Genomic DNA, 19,325 nt, shown 5'->3' on the forward strand with positions numbered 1-19,325 from the left:
CAAAAACGTAGGAAAAAAGGGGGGAGAACGAAGAGACGAAAACAAGCAGAATGCTTATGACGAGCCTCCAGCGGCCGCCATAACGCCACCAACGCCCAAAGTGTCTTTTTGTGAAAACGTAGAAATCGACGCGTAAACGGAGACCGCCCTTGTCATCGACGGGTCTACAGGAAACTTCAAGTCGTGCCATCATGTGGTGTGTGATATAACTCGGCAGCTCTCTTCATCTTGGCCGCCTCCGACTTCGTAATGCGAAGATCCGTCTAAATCTCAATGTCCTTCATGGTATCATCAATCACAACCTCGGGGGTTTTGCTGCTGACTTTGGGAGCCTCGACCTCCTTGCCCTTGTCCTTGGACAGGTCTGAGTCTGTCCGCTCCACGGTGGTCACCGTCGGACGCTTGGCTTCCTCGCTGTTTCGCGGGGACTCGTCATCCTCCACGTCAACCAGGGTGCTGGGATCAATGGTCGCGTCCGTCAGCTCAATCGTTGCCTCCTCTGTTACGCGGCTGAGAAGGGGCGCCTGGGGCTTGCCGAGACCGTTCCTCATGGGACTAGTAAGGGGAGCGGAATCGCGAAGTCGCTGCATCGAGCGGCCGCGGACGTCGCCCGTCGAGTCTGCGGGGTTCGCGTAGGGCGAGGCTGATCTGGAGCCGAGAGGCGAGTTGGTCTTGGAGGCAGTCTGCGAAGGTCCCTGGGACTGGCGTCGGGCTGCCGCCGCCCGGCGACCATGCTTCTGGTCCATTCTCCACCGGAGAATGTTGAAGTAAGAGGGCTCAACTCGCGCGTCCTTGAATTCTCGGAGTTTGAGCTCGTTAGTCTCCTCATCCACGAACCACTTGCCGCTGTTGAGGTCGTCGGCAACCACGGCGAGGAATGCGGCCCACGAGCGGGCAACCACATATTTGGTGTCGTAGTCGCGACCGAACAGGATGATCTGGCCGTATTTGCCAGCGGGTCCCGGAGCAAGATCGACAGCCAGGTTGTTGCCACCCCAGTCGCGAACAAGTGGAATCCAGCCTGCGTGAGCATATGCCTTCTGGACGGTGTTGGGCGGAATGCAGGTCTGCTTGGCCAGGAGATTCTGTCTCCATTCACCAGGGCCGTTGGACGACGAAGACGACGAAGGTCGCTGCTTGGAGGACGACGCCTCGCTGCTGGATGGGGTCGGCGGCTTGTTGTTGGCGGCATCCAGCATAAACTGCTCGTTAACCTTTCGCCACGTCTCCCACTCCTGGGGGATCTCTTCGCAGTCCATCAGCATCGAGCCGAAAATGATACCCGTCGGCATTCCACCGCGCTCCTGACCATCGTGGATCATGAGAGACTCGCGGACATCCTGAGGCAGCGAGCAGTCCAATTGATGCTCCAAGTCGTTCAGGTCGTTGACCGTGGCACCCTCGCACAGCTGGTCAAACAGCTCTGGGTAGTTCTCCTCGGCCCACGCGTCTATGCGCCTCCAGGAGTGTGCAACAGGGGGAGGCGGGGGGAGGCCATTCTCGAATGACTGCATGGCTACGTCACCGGGCGACTGGACCTCAAAACCATCCTTATTCACATTTTGCGATCGAAGGCCTGGGGAGTATACTCGGTTTCCGTTGGTAGGAGAGCCTTGCGTGGAAGGCGCGGCAGAGTCGTCAAAGTACGGGCTATGGATGTCGGCTCGAGAGTCGGAGGCGGTCGCGACGCCCGTCATGATGTTACGGCCATTCTGCAACGGCACATGGCGACCGGTTCGCTGGGGAGAGTCGTAGGAGGAGTCTGCAAGAGGGCGCAGTTAGCATTGGCGGGTCGATTTGACTCGTGCTGCAAGCTCAGGATCCAGCACATACGTCGGTCATTGCTGGTCATAGTATGCCAGAACGTGCGAAACGCATCTCCAATTCTGTCGGTCAAAGATCCATTAGCCCGCCATTCAGTACAATTGCCGCATCGCGCTGGGAACAGAGGGACTCGACTCACGCATTGGCCATTGTGTCTTGTGTTGTGGGCTGTCACCCAACCGGAGCTGCGACGGCGCAAGGAATTGAGGCGGCGTTGAAAGGGGGAAAATAGGGGGAAAGTAAGTTTGGCGCGTAATTTTCAGCAACAGTGCCGATTCAATCTACCGCTTGTCCAGACGGCGGCAGATTTGTGCGAACCGAAGTCGAGAGAGAGAGCGAGCAGCAGCAACCAGGCCTGTGCGTATACAGAGAAAAAAAAAAGATTCTGCTTAGCCGGTCGAATGCAGGTTGCGCCTCTTCAGCGGAGAACAAGTCGCGGGATTATCAATAAAACAGGCTGCAGTGAATGGAAGCTCGATTCCCCAAACGCGAGGGCCCAAAACAGACTGAATGGCTTGGAGAGAATCCGATCCTCCAAAAAAAGAAACGCGGTTTGGCTGTGGCGGACGGGAGGCGTCTTGCGTCTGCGTCAATCGCTTCTGCTTTGTTGACAATCGATCTTGTTGACTGCGGATTGACGCCACGAGCTGTTGAACCTGGCTGTATGCAGGTTCTGGCAACGATGACTTTGCTCTGACGACAGCAGCGAATGCAATGCTGGTCACCCGACTGGATTTTGCAAGATCTTCGGTGGGTGGGCGGGCGCAGATCACACACACAGACACACACACACTTTCTGCTGCTGGCCGGCTGGCTGTAATATGCGTCTGCGGATGCGTATGCGTACTAGCTATGCGCCTCTGGGGCTGGTTCTGCTGCGGAGAAGCGGCGCGGTTTGCAGCAGGGAGCCGAGAGGGAGAGAAGCCGAAGCTGGCTGGATGCGGTAACAAGATTCGCAGGACGCGGCGTCTGTTTGTCTGTCTGGCTGTCTGAGTTGGATGCGAAGGAGAGAAAAAGATGGCAGAAGACACAGACGAAGGGAGCGCGGGAGAGGCGAGGGCGGACCAGGCACAGGTCAAGCAAGCAGGAAGCGGCCAAAGGGGGGAGAGAAAGGGGATCAAGATCCAGTGCGGACGCCAGCTACATGTACTCTGCGCGCTGCAGCTGGCGACGCACGAGTACCGCCCGTCGCCAGTCGCCCCCGACCGCCTGGGTCCAGGGCTGTACTGTACGGGTACCGGTACTTGCGCGGTCCAGGCCTGGCGCTGCAGCTGCTGGCTGTTGGCGACGGGGGAGGGGCAGCCCGGCTGCAGCGCGACCGTTTCTAGGGCGTTTGGGGCCTCTGGGGGCCTCTAGGGGTCTCTAGGGGCCTGTAACGGGGCGCCTACAGGGGCTTCCAGGGGATCCTCAGGCCGTACCAGTACCGGCGCCAGTACTGCTACCAACCGCTGCGCCAATCCTGCCCGCGGACCGGCGCCGTCACAGGGCCAGGCACAGGTACCGCTACTCGAGCTCTCTCTCGCTGTCTTCCTCCGAGTCTGTGCCTGGGCCACCTGATGAAAGCTGCCCGCCCGCCCGCCTCAACTTTTATTCCGGCCGGCTCCAGAAATGTTCCTTCGCCTTGGGACCCGCCTCAAGGACAGGAACTTGCGTCCATTCCTGCTGCTGAGCCGGAACTCGTCCGCCCTCAACCCAAGCCTCAACCAACCGACTGGCCCGGGCTTATCTGCCCTTCGAGAGACGCTTGGAAGCACAGCAGATGCAGATGCAGGTGCAGGTGCAGATGCAAATGCAGATGCAGAGAGACAGGGCCTGCAGGCACCAGTCAGGCATGTATCACCTCCATGATGCAAATCCTAGCCGGCGCGGATGACTGCTCTGTCTGTGCCTTGTCTCTCTCTCTCTCTGCACTGCAGTCAGATCCATGGCGCGTCTGCTCTCGGCGCCTCGTCCTCCTGCTCCGTCTCCTACTGGTCCTCGCCCTCGTCTGCGAACTCGACGCCAAAAAAGAGCCGAAGTCTCGCGGGGGGCCACCAATCCAAGCAGCAAATCCACCCAAGAAAGGGGACGAGCCAGGGGTCGCCATCCAAGCAGCTTGAGACTCGGACAGGGGCACCACGCCACCCGTCGAGATAATTGGCTACACCGGCCAAGGCAGAGGCACGGGTGGCTCCCCAGGTATCGCACTAATGCAGGAGGCAAGTCATCCAACTTGGCTTTGGGTCTCTGCCAGAAGGCCACTTCGGGAAGCTCCATCGGCCTCGAGAAACCTAGTTGTACGCATAGTCAGGCGCTCGAAATTGCAGTGGAGGGACCAGTCAGTCGCCTTTTCGCCCACGAGTCCTGCAATTACCTACTACTGGGCTCTCCAAAGAAGGGGGAACCTCTGCTTCACCGGCATGGCCGTGCATACCCAGCAAGGCACGGCACGGCACCAGTTCAGGTCGGTAGAGCTTGTGATAACCCGCCTTCGGCAAGGGACTTCAAACAGGAGGCATCGATGCATGCTACTAGTAGTATGAGCTTACAGCGTACTGATACAGGTCCAGGCTTGAATCGTACAGATTATCGTGTTACCGATAATATGCAATCGAGCATTGCAAGCCGCTGCCACATGCCACGGAAGGATCACGAGCAGCATTAGCATCAACGGTTCGCGACGCCACACGGCGCTACCGGGCAAATCTCTTGGGGGCTTCACGCGGCATCTGTTGACTGCTTGCCTGGCCTCTCACAGCGCGCACAGCAATCTTGGTGCACGATGACACTTCAGGATCCATCTCGCAGATTCATCCGGTGTTGTGAGCAATGTGAGCATGAATCCTTCGCCTTTCTATCACAATCTCCGCTTTGTACTTGTACAAGTACAGCGACAATGTTTCTTTCAGGTTGAGTACCTAGGTTGTCAACATCGTCGGACGCCATTGGCTTGATACTAGCTTGAGCGTATCGTTGGCTGACCTGCCGAGTTGTGCCCTGCCCTGCCCTGAATCGCAGTTCCACATGCGCTAGACGGCGCCGTCCAGTGGTCAAGAGGGGCCTGGATGATACCGGCGTCCCCTGAATCTGTCGGATTCAGAGCCTTGACCCCATTTCCAGGCACATCCATGCATCCTACTTGGAGCTTCAGCCGTCCTGTCTATCCTAGACGTCCCACTTGGAAGGAGAGAGAAGAAGCAAAGAAACTTTGGAACATGTCAGAATCACAAGATGCAACATCTGGGTATGTAACTTGTCTTGCTTGCTTGCGCCGTGCCATTACATGATGACTAATCGCTTCTTCTCAGCCAACAACTCTGATTATGATGGCATTTCATGACGGACATCTCGAAATGGCATGAGGTCCCTGGATTCGCCGTGTATCAAAGCCTCGGCTGCATGCTATGCACGGAAGATTTGCCTGTTTCAACAGCTCTCGGCCAACAGCGGAGACAACCATGGACATGACATTGTTGGTGATCCCCTCCCACAGACGTCTATTTCCATTGCTCCCTACCCAGGCATGATTCGGAAGCTGTTGTTCTGTGCTTGTGCTCCATCCCGTGGTCTTCCATGCGCCTGAAGATGTAAACAAGCGCATCCTGGAATTATTATGGGAACGCTTTCGCCCACTGCCCGGCTATCGCTATTCCATGTACTAGTAGTAAGCTCACAGTCGCATAGGGTAATTGCTTGGGATGGGGTAGATGCACGCCAGACACGCAGTTGATCACACGCATACTAGCCGCAGTGTAGGCAGACAGTTAATGATACCAGAGGCGATATCATTATTAGCAGTTTCAGCCTTTCAGTTGTACAACTGAGAAGCTCCAGCCTTCAGTCGTATCAGACAGAGCTCCAACGATCTGTTCCGAAACCGACGCCAGACGTCACTAGAGGAGGGGATATCTGAAAAGGGGACTTGGAGCTGAAAGCAAGGCAGTGTTTATTTGAGTAATTGCGAAATCACAGGAGAGGCCTGGTGAACCCATGAGGCTCAACACCACATTCAAGCGCAAGTTCTCCAACTCCCTTTTCAAATCACCGTCATACATACATACATAGACGCGTTCCCATCAAGCGCGGTGGCCAGCTGACTAACCCAAGACATGCAGATGGCGAGACCAGCAGCGCAAGCATATTGTATGCATGTCATTCAGCGGTCAACACCGCTCTAGACGTTTCTACTCTGATGGCATGTCTCGTATCGAAACTTCCAAGCGGTTGAGTGGCGTCAAACTCGGTCTCCAGATCGCTGAAACGACAGCAATAAAAGCGCAGTAGTAGCCCGGCACCAGGACCAAAGTGGAGACAGCCTCGATCGTGAAGGGTTGGAGAGCCACTTTACCCCAAAGCCTAACGGCCTTACATAAGCCGGCATGTCTGCACGTGCCACCTCTCGAAGCTGTTGGTCTGCCGTTTCATCCAGCCTAAAATCCATCAATTATCGCCGAGCAAGAGCTTCATGATCGTTTTGCATTCGTCACCCACCGTCTGGAGCACCGCTCGATCTGCGACGATTGTCGGGGTCGAGAAGCTGGCCATACTCTCGCTGCAAGCGCTGTGAGCAATTGCCCGTCGGTTATGGCACGCTGGTTCCGCCTCTGCCTGGCCGCTTGACCTCCGCAATCCTGCGCTTTTGTTATTCCATGTCTGCGACGTCACCAGTCGGGCACGCTTTCAACTAGCAAACGCCATCAACCAGCACCACCAGCACCACCAGAACCCCCCCAGCAATGGCCTTTCTCGAGGATCCGCGTCTGCGGCAGCGCTGGAACCAAATCACCCACGATGCAGAGACGGTCACTGAGAACGCCGCCGCCGGCATCTGGACCTTCCAGCACCACTACATCAACCCTTGTCTGGGGTCGATACGCGGAGCCATTGAGCAGTGCACCACCGTGTGCCTGGGCGATCCCGAGGAGCGGCTTCGGCGGCAACGGGAGCGCGCCCGCGAGAGGGCTGAATACAGCTTCAACTTTTACGATGACTGGGACCGCGAAGAGGAGAGCGGCGGCCTGCTGGGCAACTGGGGAGGCGAGGATTGGGATCGTCTCTTGGCCGGCTCGGGCAGCCAGAGGAGGGCCGAGACGGTTGAGCAGCCGCGGCGCAAGAGAGGCATGAGCTACGGTACGCGGGGCGCCAGGAGGAAAAACAGCGAGCAGGATCCCACCATTATCCCCAGCACCCAGCCGATTGGCTTCCTGAGCAAGCTTCCGTGGAAAATGGGTGGCACCTTGAGATACAAACCTAGTGCGGCTGATCTGCAGGAGCACCCTGGAGCCAGGAAGCATGAATACACCGAGTCACAACCGCTGCTGGGAGCGGAGGACGACTCGGACCATGACGGGCTGTTGCAGCCGTCCCAGTCGAGGAAGCGGAGCGGCACCACGGGATCGGGCGGGACATCGGATTCTTACCGCTCCCGTGGAGACTTGTTTCCGAGCGATGGAGAAGGGGAGGAAGACGCAGTGGCACTCGATGACGAGGTGACCTACGACATGATTAGGAGAGACGATAGAAGCAGCGGCAGAGGGGGGACGACGCCGAGTAGCAAAGGCAAGCGACCGGCGCACACCGTTTCGAGAACGGTATCAAGGACGACGCTCGGATCGGTTGCATCTGGCGACTCGCTGGGACTAGCGATTTTTGGCACCGCGCCTCATGACGCTTCACAGGATGCCCAACTCTTGCCATCATTGAGGGACCTGGAACTGGAAGAGGAGCGCCTGGGACGCGAAGAAGACGAAGAATTGGCAAAGAAGAAGGAAGCTGCAGCTCAACTAGCGGTGGAGCGAGGATTGCAGACGGAGACCGAGCCCAAGCCGCCAGACGGGGCAGATGAAGAGTATCAGCCTGAAGAGCCGCACGAGATTCACCTGGACAACGATGAAGACAAAGGCGACGGTGACGATGAAGAGCATCGCGATTCCGAATTGTCCGGAAGTGACCCAGAGACACGGGTCAAGGATGAGGGACCGCCTGCTGCTCAAGGCGTTTTTGTGCCTGCGCGGTTGCCGCATTTTGGATAATAACCGTGCTCTTGGGCAGTTACTGAGTGGTCAAGACATATCTGACCACAAGCAGCATTTGTCTTACTGACGGGATCTAGACGACATTGTTCACCGTTCTGACGGGCTTGGGAGTATGTGATTCAAGGCGTCTGGGAAAGGGCGGCTACGACGTGAAGCATGACAGATGCTTGGAGCGTCGGGCTACACGATGAATGACGAGATACGAATATACATATCATTTTCGGCTAACGAGACAAAGTCCATTCTTTCAATTTTGGTGAAGTCTTCAGAGGCATGCCAATCATGCTCAATGCAGCGATATAAGACAAACGCAGGATGCAGGCAGTTGATACCTCGGTATGATGGGGCGCTTCCCCGCAAAATGCCTGCCGGTCCCCGCGGGATCGTCTGCCGCAGCGATAGCCGTCCCAGGGACAAGACACATCAGGCCGCTCTCACTGATAATACGACCTCTGCTCATTCGCATCTAGCAGTCTCCTCAAGTATCGCCAGCTCCTCCTTGTGTTTCTTCTGTCAGCAGCCGATCCGGTGCCACAGAAATTGGTGACAGCAATTGATCACACCACCTGGACACTCAGTCAATGCCTCACGACTCTTTGACCCGCCAAACCAGCAGTATTCCATCATAGCAAGCATCATCAATCTACAGATTCACTTCCAAACTCTTCACAGAATCTTGCATCATGGCGCCAACCGGCCCCATCACCACGCCCATCACCACCCTCCTCGGCATCCAGCACCCCATCCTCCTCGCCGGCATGGCACGCACATCCGGGGGCCGCCTCGCTGCCGCCGTCTCCAACGCGGGCGGCCTGGGCGTCATCGGCGGCTTTCAGTACACGCCCGACCAGCTGCGCGACATTGTCGCCGAGATGAAGGCGAACCTGCGGAGCCCCGACCTGCCGTTTGGCGTGGACCTGGCGCTGCCGCAGGTGGGCGGCAACGCGCGCAAGACGAACCACGACTACACGGGCGGGAAGCTGGACGAGCTGATTGACATCACCATCGACAGCGGCGCGAAGCTGTTTGTCAGCGCGGTGGGTGTGCCACCAAAGCACATCATCGAGAGACTCCACGACAAGGGCATCCTGGTGATGAACATGGTGGGACATCCGAAGCACGCAGTCAAGGCGCTGGATCTGGGCGTGGACATTGTGTGCGCGCAGGGCGGCGAGGGGGGCGGTCACACGGGCGACATTGCCAACTCAGTGCTGGTGCCGGCGGTGGTGGACGTGGCGAGGCGGTACAAGCCTCCGATGCTCAAGGGGTCAACGGCGCTCGTCGTGGCCGCGGGCGGGATTCGCAACGGACGCAGCCTGGCCAGCTCGCTGATGCAGGGCGCGGTGGGTGTCTGGGTGGGCACGCGGTTCGTCGCCTCGGTGGAGGCGGGATGCAGCGAGGAGGCCAAACAGGCGGTCGTGAGCTGCGGCTTCGAGGGCACGGAGCGGACGCTGGTGATTTCGGGGCGGCCGCTGCGGATGAGGACGAATGAGTATATCCGGAGCTGGCACGAGCGGCCGGGCGAGATCAAGGCGCTGTGCGACAAAGGGATCGTGCCGTTGGAGCATGATTTGGACGAGGGCAGAGACGTGGACATGCCGCACTTGATGGGGCAGGTTGCGGGTGCGATTGATAGGATACAGCCTGCGGGAGAGATTGTTGCTGAGATGGTGGAGGAGGCGGTTGAGATGCTCAAGCTGGGGCAGACGTATCTGACGGGCAGGAGCAGGTTGTGATGGACGTCATTTTGAAATGAATGATGCTGGATTATTTGAACTCGTGAAGATAAGGGATTGAATCCTCAGCATGAGCACCCGTTCGATAAGTAATGAGAACAAGAAGACTGATTCAACCTTCAATGTGATGAGCGTCTGTAAGAGGTACAAAGGACTTGTATCTCAATTGTGGCTTGTGCCACCAGCCCCATCGGCAACTGTGGCGCACCCCCACCCTGTTTTTCGCAAATCGCAGGCTAGCAACTTTTTTTACTGGTAGTAGCAACTTTTTTTTCTTATCGGTTCCCGATTGCTGGCGAAATCTTTCTGCTGCTTGAAATTTGCATCACGACCCGCCTGAGCAGAGCATCGCATCGCATCTCATCTTCCTCGAATATCAACGCAATCACTCGCCATGGACGCCGCCACACTGAACAACAAGCGCAAGCGGAAGCAGGGCGATGCCGCTGCCGACGGAACCAAAAAGTCAAAGAAGCTCAAGAATCCTCCCCCGGCAGAGGTCGAGCCCGAAGAGGAGGATGAAGTAGAGGCGGAAGAGGACGCAGAAGTCGAGGCCGAGGATGAGGGAAGCGACGACAACGACAACGACAACGACAACGAGGATGGACAGTCAGAGGGCGGATCAGACCTCGAGGACCAGACCGCAACCAGAAACGGCGATGGAGATGTCATACCCACCCAGTCTGCGCCCATAGTATCGACAATGGCAGACTCGCAGAAGTTTGAGGACCTCAAGCTGTCCGAGAAGACGATGAAGGCGATCCAGGAGATGGGCTTTACCAAGATGACCAACATTCAGCGCAGTGTTCGTCCACCTACTCAATTCTCGCGCTTCAATGGCACACACGATTAACTGACATGCTTCATTACAGGCCATCCCCCCTCTCCTTGCCGGCAAGGACGTCCTCGGTGCGGCCAAGACGGGTTCCGGAAAGACGCTCGCCTTCTTGATCCCCGCGATCGAGATCCTCAGCTCCCTGCGATTCAAGCCGCGAAACGGCACCGGCGTCATCGTCGTGTCCCCGACCCGAGAACTCGCGCTCCAGATCTTTGGCGTTGCGCGCGAGCTGATGAAGTACCACTCACAGACCTACGGCATTGTCATTGGCGGAGCGAACCGAAGGGCAGAGGTTGAGAAGTTGACCAAGGGTGTCAATTTGTTGATTGCGACTCCCGGCCGATTGCTCGATCATCTGTTGAATACCCAGTTTGTTTTCAAGAACCTCAAGTCGCTGATCATCGACGAGGCGGACCGTATTCTGGAAGTTGGTTTCGAGGATGAAATGCGGCAGATTGTCAAGGTCTTGTCCAACGAGGACCGCCAGACTATGCTGTTTTCCGCGACACAAACAACCAAAGTTGGTGAGTAATCCCTTCTGATCTCTCCAGTAAATCATCACAGGGCGTGTATGCTGATATGACGCGCAGAGGATCTGGCCCGAATCTCCCTGCGACCCGGCCCGCTATACATCAACGTCGACCAGGAGCAGCAGCACAGCACCGTCGACGGCCTGGAGCAGGGCTACGTCCTATGCGAGGGCGACGAGCGCTTCCTCCTGCTCTTCTCCTTCCTGCGGAAAATGCAGGCCAAGAAGAAGAAGGTGATTGTCTTCTTCAGCAGCTGCAACAGCGTCAAGTACTACGCCGAGCTGCTCAACTACATTGACTGCCCGGTGCTGGACCTGCACGGCAAGCAGAAGCAGCAGAAGCGGACCAATACCTTTTTCGAGTTTAGCAATGCGCCGCACGGCATCCTGATCTGTACCGATGTGGCGGCTCGCGGTTTGGATGTGAGCATATTCTCCTTTCCCTGTCCACTTGATGAATTGCGTTTTGTCGCTGACACAGAACAGATTCCCGCCGTCGACTTCATTGTCCAGTTTGACCCTCCGGACAACACCCGCGACTACATCCACCGCGTGGGCCGAACTGCCCGAGGTGCCAATGGCAAGGGACGAAGTCTGCTCTTCCTTCAGGTACGTTCATCTCTCACCTATCTTTCATCCAACGCCTCTTAACACATGGAACAGCCCAACGAAGTCGGCTTCCTGTCCTACCTCAAGGCCGCCCGCGTGCCCGTCGTCGAGTTCGAGTTTCCGCGCAAGAAGATTATCAACGTGCAGTCCCAGCTGGAGAAGCTCATCGGCAAGAACTACTACCTGCAGCAGAGCGCCAAGGAGGCCTTCAAGTCGTATCTGCACGCCTACGCCAGCCACAGCCTGCGCTCCGTCTACGACGTGCAGAAGCTGGACCTGGCCAAGATTGCAAAGAGCTTTGGCTTCCCCACGCCGCCGCGGGTGGACATTACGCTGGGCGCGAGCATGGGACGGGACAAGGTGCAGGGGAGGAGGGCGTATGGCAGCCAGCCGAAGCAGGTTGGCAAGTACAAGCGGGACAAGCGGAATTGAGTGTAATGTACATGTGTGTGCTTGAGAATGGTGGGTTTGTTCTGCGAAAATAATACGGCGCAAGGGATTCGCTTTAGTATATACATCATGAGTCTCATTTACTTGCCGAGGTAGTGCGTGATGGTGTATGTTTGTGAATGCCCAAACATTGCGTACTCGGTGACTTACAGCTCTTGCCCAGCTCTTGAATTTTACCTATATACGACTGAAAACATGTAAACTATTTCGGCTTCAATGTGTGCGATATCCCTGACGAGCCATCTGTTGGTCTTGCTACCCATGCATGTGGCTGTGTCACACACAATACGTAAGCAGGCAAGCAAGCATGCAGGTAATCTCCAAGACGACGCCAATCATCTCATCTCAGGCCGTTCAACATCCTTCACTCACGCTCACACTCGTTCAACAGCGCGTTTATATGATTTCAGTTTATTGTTTCTAGAGACTCTCTCCTCACCAATGCCATAGACCACTCACTACAGAGCTCATCCACCGCCATGGAAGCCCACGACAAAGTCGTCTCCGGCATCGCCTCCCGCGTCAAGCACTTCCACCACCTCCAAAAGCCCTTCCGCATCTACCACGGCGCCACCAACAGCACGCGCCGCTCCCACCGCAGCCCGGACAACACCATCGACACCAGCCCGCTCAACCATGTCCTCTCCGTCGACGCCGCCTCCAAGACGGCCGTCGTCGAGCCCAACGTGCCGATGGACCTCCTCGTCAGCTCGACGCTGCGCCACGGCCTCGTCCCGCCCGTCGTGATGGAGCTGCCCGGCATCACCGTCGGCGGCGGCTTCTCCGGGACGTCGGGCGAGAGCAGCTCGTTCCGCTACGGCGCGTTCGACGCCAACATCAACTGGATCGAGATTGTGCTGCCCGACGGCGAGGTGGCGCGCGCGTCCAAGACGGAGCGCCAGGACCTCTTCTGGGGCGCGGCCTCGGCGTTTGGGACGCTGGGCGTGGTCACGCTGCTGGAGGTGCAGCTCAAGGAGGCCAAGGCGTACGTGCGGCTCGAGTATCAGCTTGCGAGGGGCGCGGAGGACATGCTGAGCAAGATTCAGGCGGCGTGTGCCGTGGAAGAGAACGACTATGTGGACGCGATTGTGTTTGCGATGGACACGACGGTTGTGTGCACGGGAAGATTGGTGGATGAGGTGCCGCAGGGGACGAAGCCGGTGGGATTCCTGGGCCGGAGCGATCCCTGGTTCTACACCCGAGCCAGGGACGTTGTGAAGCAGCTCAAGAGGACGGCAAAGAAGGGAGGAGGAGGAGACGACAACAAGGCAGCGACCGTGACGGACTTTGTGCCGCTGCAGGACTACCTCTTCCGCTACGACCGCGGCGGCTTCTGGACGGCCGTGTATGCCTACCGATACTTTCTCACGCCCTTCAACCGGATCACGAGATACATCCTCGACCCCTTCATGCACGCCCGCGAGATGTACCGCGCCGTCCACAAGAGCGGCCTCGCAGACTACTACATGGTGCAGGACGTCGGCGTCCCATACGACAAGGTCGTCGAGTTCCAGGCCTGGCTGGACAAGGAGCTGCACATTTACCCGCTGTGGATCTGTCCGCTGCGCGTCCGTCGCGACGACCCGGACTCGGGACACGGGCTGCACTCGGAGTTTGCAAGGCCGGACGTGCCCGACCTGATGAATTTCGGCGTCTGGGGCGGCGTCAAGGGGAGCCGGCGGGAGGTGATTGACAAGAATCGCGCGCTGGAGCGCAAGGTGCAGGAACTGAAAGGCAAGAAGTGGCTGTATGCGCATGCGTACTACACCGAGGACGAGTTCTGGTCGCACTACGACAGGAGCTCGTACGATGCGCTGAGGAAAAAGTACGGCGCCGAGTACCTGCCGAGCGTGTACGACAAGGTCAAGGTGGACGTGGAGGGCGAGGAGAGGGCGCGGAATGCGACGTGGCGGACGAGGTTGCGGGCGAGGGTCTGGGATCTCTGGCCGTTGGCGGGATTGAGGGGGTTATATAGCGCGGTGAAGGGGGGTGATTATCTGTTGCAGCAGCAGAAGAAGAAGAAGGGGAAGACGGGGAAGGGCAAGGATGATGTGGTGAGGGCTGAGGTGGAGGAGGGCGGCAAGAAGAGGGAGTGAGGGATGCGAGAATAGGTACTGTATGATGATACCCGAGTTGAGGAGAGAGGTTCGAGGTGTTGAAGGATATTTCGTATTATAAAATGTTATTTTTCGTTGATTCGTCGACTGGTTCGTGAACTTCCAATGTACACTTTGTTGCCTCCTCCTCCATTATAATCTTACATCCAAATGAATGAATTTCCTCCTGTCAGTTGGTTCCCATGCAATCCATTTCAGTCCATCATCACACATCATGCTTTTTTGTCCGATAACCTCACTTGGTCAGCCCCGGACAGAGCAGACACTCCTCCCGCTCAGTCATGTCGAAAGCCGCCCATCTCCGTCTTATTCCTGCCGCTCATCTCGCCGAGCGTCTTGTCGCGCTGCTGCCGCGCCTCGTCGGGGTTCTTGTAGATCCAGTTGTAGCCAACGAGCACGGCCAATGCGGCGCCGCCAATGACCAGCCTTTTTTTTTTTTTTCACTTAATGTTAGCCAAACTAGTTCATCAGAAAACACACACACATCTCTCCAGAATGGGCGGGAATTCTTGGGGTTTGGGGAGCAGGGTTGTGAGATGGAAAAAGACGCACCAGTTGCGGCGGAGAGCTTCAGGACCGCCCGGGTTCGGCGGGATCGGCTGCTGGCCTCCCGGGCCGCCGAGGTCCTCTTTGCCGCTGTTGAAGGCGGAGCCGGAGCCGGCGCGGACGCGGGCGGTGGTGGTGAAGGGGCGGGAGGAGGATGCGAGGAGGGTTGGGCGGAGGGTGCGGAGGGCTCTGGCGGACATCATTTTGGATAGTTGTATAGGTGGATTGAAATGAGATAGTAATAGAGGAGTTGGATTGAGGTTAGAGGCAAGTAGGTTGCAGGTTGGATACTTGGGGCTCTTTTTATTATTGTATAGCTATATGGTACCTATATGTAATAGCTTGACTAGAGGTTGACGAGTGCTGTGTCAATGACTTCAGGCGGGTGGCGGATATGATGTGGGCATGACGTCCGACCTGGGGGGGAGGAAACGCGGGTGTGATGCGATGGGGTGGCCCGCATTTCGAGGGTGAGAACTGAGATTGGAAGACGGCCAACTGAAGATTGAGGAGAATGAATGGGGATTGCTTTTGATCAAGGGGTGATTGTGGCGGATAGGAATTGGCTGTTTTGGTTTTGGGTTTGTTCTGTGTCCGTCTTGGTGTACTGTATGTAGGTAGGTGTAAGCGGTTTGGGTTGCTCTGTGTAAGAGTGTATGTGCGTGCGTGTTTACTTGTGAGAAGTGTTTATGGAAATATTGACGTCTTTCCTCGAGAGTCTTATGAAAAGGCTTCTATAAAATCAGAAATGGAGTTGATTGAGTTCATTTGTTGACATAATTCAGCTTCATTGGGAGTGTAGCTTCCATAGGTACGTGTAAGTGCATGCGAGGCATTGCCAGACTCAACAGGCGTTAACAGAGAATGCATCGCAGTCAAGAACAGCAGTTTTCAAGTATGTAAGCAGCCAAAAGACTGTTTATCTGTAGTTTCCCTCGATTCAATCAATATCCGATACGTGTCTGGTTTGCCACAGCGTAGCTGAACTGGCTGTCAAGATGGCTCAGCTCCAAGGTCAACCAACAGCATGCCATCAGCGCCCATCGTAAAGCCCGACTAACCATCCACTTCGAATTCTATATCACCAAATCAGATTGAACGGGTCACATACTAGTCAATTGAAACTTTGTGTTCAGCGGATCAAACTTATAGAGTGTGATTGAACAATGCTAGAGTGGAGAGTAACAACTCGAGGCCTCGTCAAGAGGCTTAATAACAGCATCTCACCGCACTCACGGATATGATGATTCCGCTCAGCTCAGCTCGAAAAGTCGACTTGAAGAACTAAGCTCAATCGCGAGCATCACTACCATCTTGTTCACTTACAAAAGCATGAGTCCGGCAACATGGTCGGCTCTGCGCTCATCGCTCATTCGCTCATTCGGAGACTCAGCAACTTACCTTCAACAGCCCTTGCAAACCGTGAGAGCTCTTCGCTTGCCAAGATAGGTCGACAAGCATCTGCCCTAGGTGTCTTTCTGGCACTGAGTTGATTGCGTAAATGACACAATCAAAAAGTCCCAGTGTTATTCTTTTTTCCCTTCTGATCCTCGTATTTCTGCTGTTGTGCTTGTTCTTTGGTTTTGATCTCCTCCGGGTTGTGTAGGGTACGAGCACTCAGGGCTGCACTTACACGGCCCTTGTATCAGAATCGCTGGGAACTGGGTCGAGTATTCTACCAACTTTTCGATTGCTTTTTCTTCATTCTTTGGTTTTCAATCTTCTTAGAATCTCGAAGAAACTTTATCAAGTTCACATATCATAGAATAGCTTTTCGAGTCCCCAAGTCAGCTATAGCCGCCTCCATTGCTTGTCTCACCTGTCTTGTAGTGCAACCAAGACTTCATCCTACCATAGGTACCTCATGTAACTGAGCTTCAGCGCCAAGCATAGTACTCACCTTGGCCAAATCGAGCAAATGGCATCTACAACCATCTCCCTTTGCTTATACGATCATTCGTCCCTTCACCTTATTCATCGTCTTTTGTTTTTGAACAACTTCCATCTTATCAGCCCGCAACAGCCAATAACACATCGCCATGCCCCATTATACCCGTCGGCTATTTACCAGCCCCCAATCGACGCCCCGTCGGAAGCTGCTCAATACCAATCAGACGTAGCCAGACACGTCTCGCTTGAGACTCAAGATAGCAAATCCACGGTGAAATGCAATGACTTGCTGCGGACTATTACCCGTCACCGGCTTCTTTCCAAGGGTCTGCAAGATGGATCGGAGATTTCCACCCATCTCACGCTCCTTTAGCGGAGAATCTTAGCTCTTCAGCCGTCTCATCTCGACGTTTATATATCGCCGTCAGCCGCAGGCAAGCTGTGATTCTCACAAGTCCCATCATCATCCCTTCTTGACCATCCTCCTTCGCCAAGCCCGGCCTCTCCGTCGTCCCTGGATCCAATGGGTCACTCCAAGTCTGTCCCTCGCTCGTCGTCACAGCCTTCGAGCTCTCGAAACGGCTTCTCTAAACCCTCCCAGAAACCCCAAATGGTCCAGAAAGCGCCCCAGGTCGTGGCGGCGCCGCTGTCATCGCCCGAAGTCCCCAGCGGTCCACTGCCTCTGAGCGGAAAGGTGTTTGCCATCACGGGCGGCGCGAGCGGCATTGGCCGGGCGACTGCTCAGGTACTGTCAAGACGGGGAGCGACTGTCTGCGTCGCCGACGTGGATCACGAAGCGATGAAGGCTGCCGAGGACTATTTCAGCTCCTTTGGGGTGCCGCATATGGTCACCAAGGTGGATGTCTCCAAGCGAAAGGAGGTTGACGCCTGGATCGAGTCGATTATCAAAGAGTATGGCCGGCTGGACGGCGCTGCCAACGTAGCAGGAGTCATTGGAAAGTTTCACGGCGTGTCCCCAGTCTCAGAGCTCGACGACGATGAATGGGATAGGATTATTGGCGTCAACCTGACCGGGACAATGTACTGCATGCGGGCCGAGCTGAGGAATATCGTCGACCGCGGGTCCATTGTCAATGTCTCTTCCATCCACGGCCTCAAGGGTATTTTTGCCGTCTTGTTTTTCCCCCATCGATATGTGCCCGAGTGTTGTCTAATCTGTTCTGGCCAGGCTTTGCAAGGCACGGCGCATACGACGCAAGCAAGCACGGCATCGTCGGCCTCACCCGAGCCGCCGCCCTTGAAAACGGCGAGCGCGAGATCCGCGTCAACAGCGTGGCCCCCGGCGCCATCTACACCCCGCTGATGCAGAAGAACTGGGACTTTTCCGGCCGGCCAAAGGACGCTCCGTTTGACGATCCGACGGCGTTCCAGCGGCAGGGCACGGCGGAGGAGACGGCGAATGTGATTGCGTTTCTGCTGGGGCCCGAGAGCACGTTTGTGAGTGGGAGCGTGTATCGCGTGGACGGAGCCTGGATTTGAGGGGATGCTGGTGTCAATGAGAGAGGAGAGAGAGAGAGAGAGAGAGAGAAAGAGAGAAGAGAGAGGGCTTGCATATGTTGCGGCGTTATTCTGGCATCATACTTAGGGACAGGCTTTTTGTTGTTTGTTTAGTGTTGAGTTTGTGTCGCATTCTTCGTATAGAACCCTGAGGTCGTTCGACACGACAAGATACAGCATTTGTCTGATATGGTCCTGGATCACTATTATACCTAGGTACCTTAGTACTAGTATCTAACCTTCTCGACGAGCTTCATTCTGAGTCGGAATCAACTTCTTCCCACAAGCAATTGGTCACCTGAACTGGGCTGTAACCATCACTTGGACTCGACAGTCAAAGGTCACACTCGTATTCGACGATGCACCTCGGCCTAATTTCTGCTTCCCGAGCAGGCATCTCGGTGCTTTGCCATTGATGGTTGGGTAGCCATCGAGGCCAACGGCTGACTCCGCCAGGGCCCATGTCCCGTGTGCCGACACTTTGCATGTGCATTAGTAGTAGTAGCTGCAACACATGTGCTGCCAGTTTCTTGTAGTAGTACGTAGCTCTATCTCTCCAGCAATGAACTAAAGAGTACACGATGAATATTACCTATGGACAACAGTATAGTCTCGAGTACGAAGGCTTCTCCGCATTGCTGCTACCCAAGGTACCTACAAACGAGTAAGGTCCCGTCATCACCGCCCTGCGAAGCCACGACAGAGGCTCTGGTTGGTCCATTCTGCCGACGGAATGCAATCACCGCCCGCGCCTGATTGGTCGAGAATCAAGGAACCGGTAGCGTCGCATCAGGTCCAGTTCTCCACCCTCTCCATTCTCCAGTCTTTCCCTATTTCTCCACCACCCACAAACCCCCAGCATTTCGACCAAAAACCTGGGGAATCGCGCCTTTTTTGCTTCTTTTGTCCAAGCAGCATGACGGGCAACAGACGGGCCCTGCTCTAGTCCAGTATCGTATGTCCAAACATGCACTAGGTAATACTGCATCTACCGGCAGCGTTTGAAGAGTACATGCAACAGAACTGACAGCCAGAGTGGCAGAGTCTGCCCGATTCCAGACAGGGGCTCATGGCTAAACTAAAGGCTGCAAACCTCATGCCATGGCACCTTTTCTCTTTTCCCTGGCCTCTCCCCGCATCCTCGACAGGCAAGGCAAAAGGAGGGCTCTGACACAAAAGTACTAAATGGGATGCCAGCGGCCGGTAGTTCGGGTTTTCGTCCTCTTGCCCTGTCCCCAGCTGCTTCTGCCATAA

General features: G+C 56.0%; 7 protein-coding genes across 7 annotated transcripts; 5 read left to right on the forward strand and 2 right to left on the reverse strand.

Annotated features, from left to right (window-relative positions):
* Positions 1-485: 485 nt before the first annotated feature.
* On the reverse strand, positions 486-1,897 carry TRIREDRAFT_27719 (uncharacterized protein; the record flags this gene model as incomplete). Its single annotated transcript, XM_006964343.1, has 2 exons — positions 486-1,762; positions 1,834-1,897. Coding segments are annotated over 2 exons (1,341 nt in total), but the record flags the coding sequence as incomplete, so codon positions are not given.
* Positions 1,898-6,539: 4,642 nt separating this feature from the next.
* Positions 6,540-7,835, forward strand: TRIREDRAFT_106586 (uncharacterized protein; the record flags this gene model as incomplete). The annotated part of the gene is made up of 1 exon (XM_006964506.1): positions 6,540-7,835. The coding sequence occupies one exon, from the start codon at positions 6,540-6,542 to the stop codon at positions 7,833-7,835; it is 1,296 nt and encodes a 431-aa protein (XP_006964568.1).
* Positions 7,836-8,596: 761 nt separating this feature from the next.
* TRIREDRAFT_60490 (uncharacterized protein) lies at positions 8,597-9,574 on the forward strand (the record flags this gene model as incomplete). Its single annotated transcript, XM_006964507.1, has 1 exon — positions 8,597-9,574. One exon carries the CDS (start codon positions 8,597-8,599, stop codon positions 9,572-9,574), a length of 978 nt encoding a protein of 325 aa, XP_006964569.1.
* A 394-nt stretch (positions 9,575-9,968) lies between these two features.
* On the forward strand, positions 9,969-11,982 carry TRIREDRAFT_59988 (uncharacterized protein; the record flags this gene model as incomplete). Its single annotated transcript, XM_006964508.1, has 6 exons — positions 9,969-10,121; positions 10,209-10,379; positions 10,447-10,936; positions 11,003-11,364; positions 11,428-11,550; positions 11,605-11,982. 6 exons carry the CDS (start codon positions 9,969-9,971, stop codon positions 11,980-11,982), a joined length of 1,677 nt encoding a protein of 558 aa, XP_006964570.1.
* A 401-nt stretch (positions 11,983-12,383) lies between these two features.
* On the forward strand, positions 12,384-14,150 carry TRIREDRAFT_47420 (uncharacterized protein). The gene has a single exon (XM_006964374.1). It carries the CDS (start codon positions 12,480-12,482, stop codon positions 14,094-14,096), a length of 1,617 nt encoding a protein of 538 aa, XP_006964436.1. The 5' UTR covers positions 12,384-12,479; the 3' UTR covers positions 14,097-14,150.
* Positions 14,151-14,392: 242 nt separating this feature from the next.
* On the reverse strand, positions 14,393-14,866 carry TRIREDRAFT_106591 (uncharacterized protein; the record flags this gene model as incomplete). Its single annotated transcript, XM_006964696.1, has 2 exons — positions 14,393-14,543; positions 14,598-14,866. The coding sequence occupies 2 exons, from the start codon at positions 14,864-14,866 to the stop codon at positions 14,393-14,395; spliced, it is 420 nt and encodes a 139-aa protein (XP_006964758.1).
* Positions 14,867-17,163: 2,297 nt separating this feature from the next.
* On the forward strand, positions 17,164-18,053 carry TRIREDRAFT_60517 (uncharacterized protein; the record flags this gene model as incomplete). The annotated part of the gene is made up of 2 exons (XM_006964509.1): positions 17,164-17,674; positions 17,743-18,053. 2 exons carry the CDS (start codon positions 17,164-17,166, stop codon positions 18,051-18,053), a joined length of 822 nt encoding a protein of 273 aa, XP_006964571.1.
* Between the last annotated feature and the right edge of the window lie 1,272 nt (positions 18,054-19,325).

The sequence above is a fragment of the Trichoderma reesei genome, assembly GCF_000167675.1.
Source record: "Trichoderma reesei QM6a unplaced genomic scaffold TRIREscaffold_7, whole genome shotgun sequence".
Lineage (NCBI taxonomy): Eukaryota > Fungi > Ascomycota > Sordariomycetes > Hypocreales > Hypocreaceae > Trichoderma > Trichoderma reesei.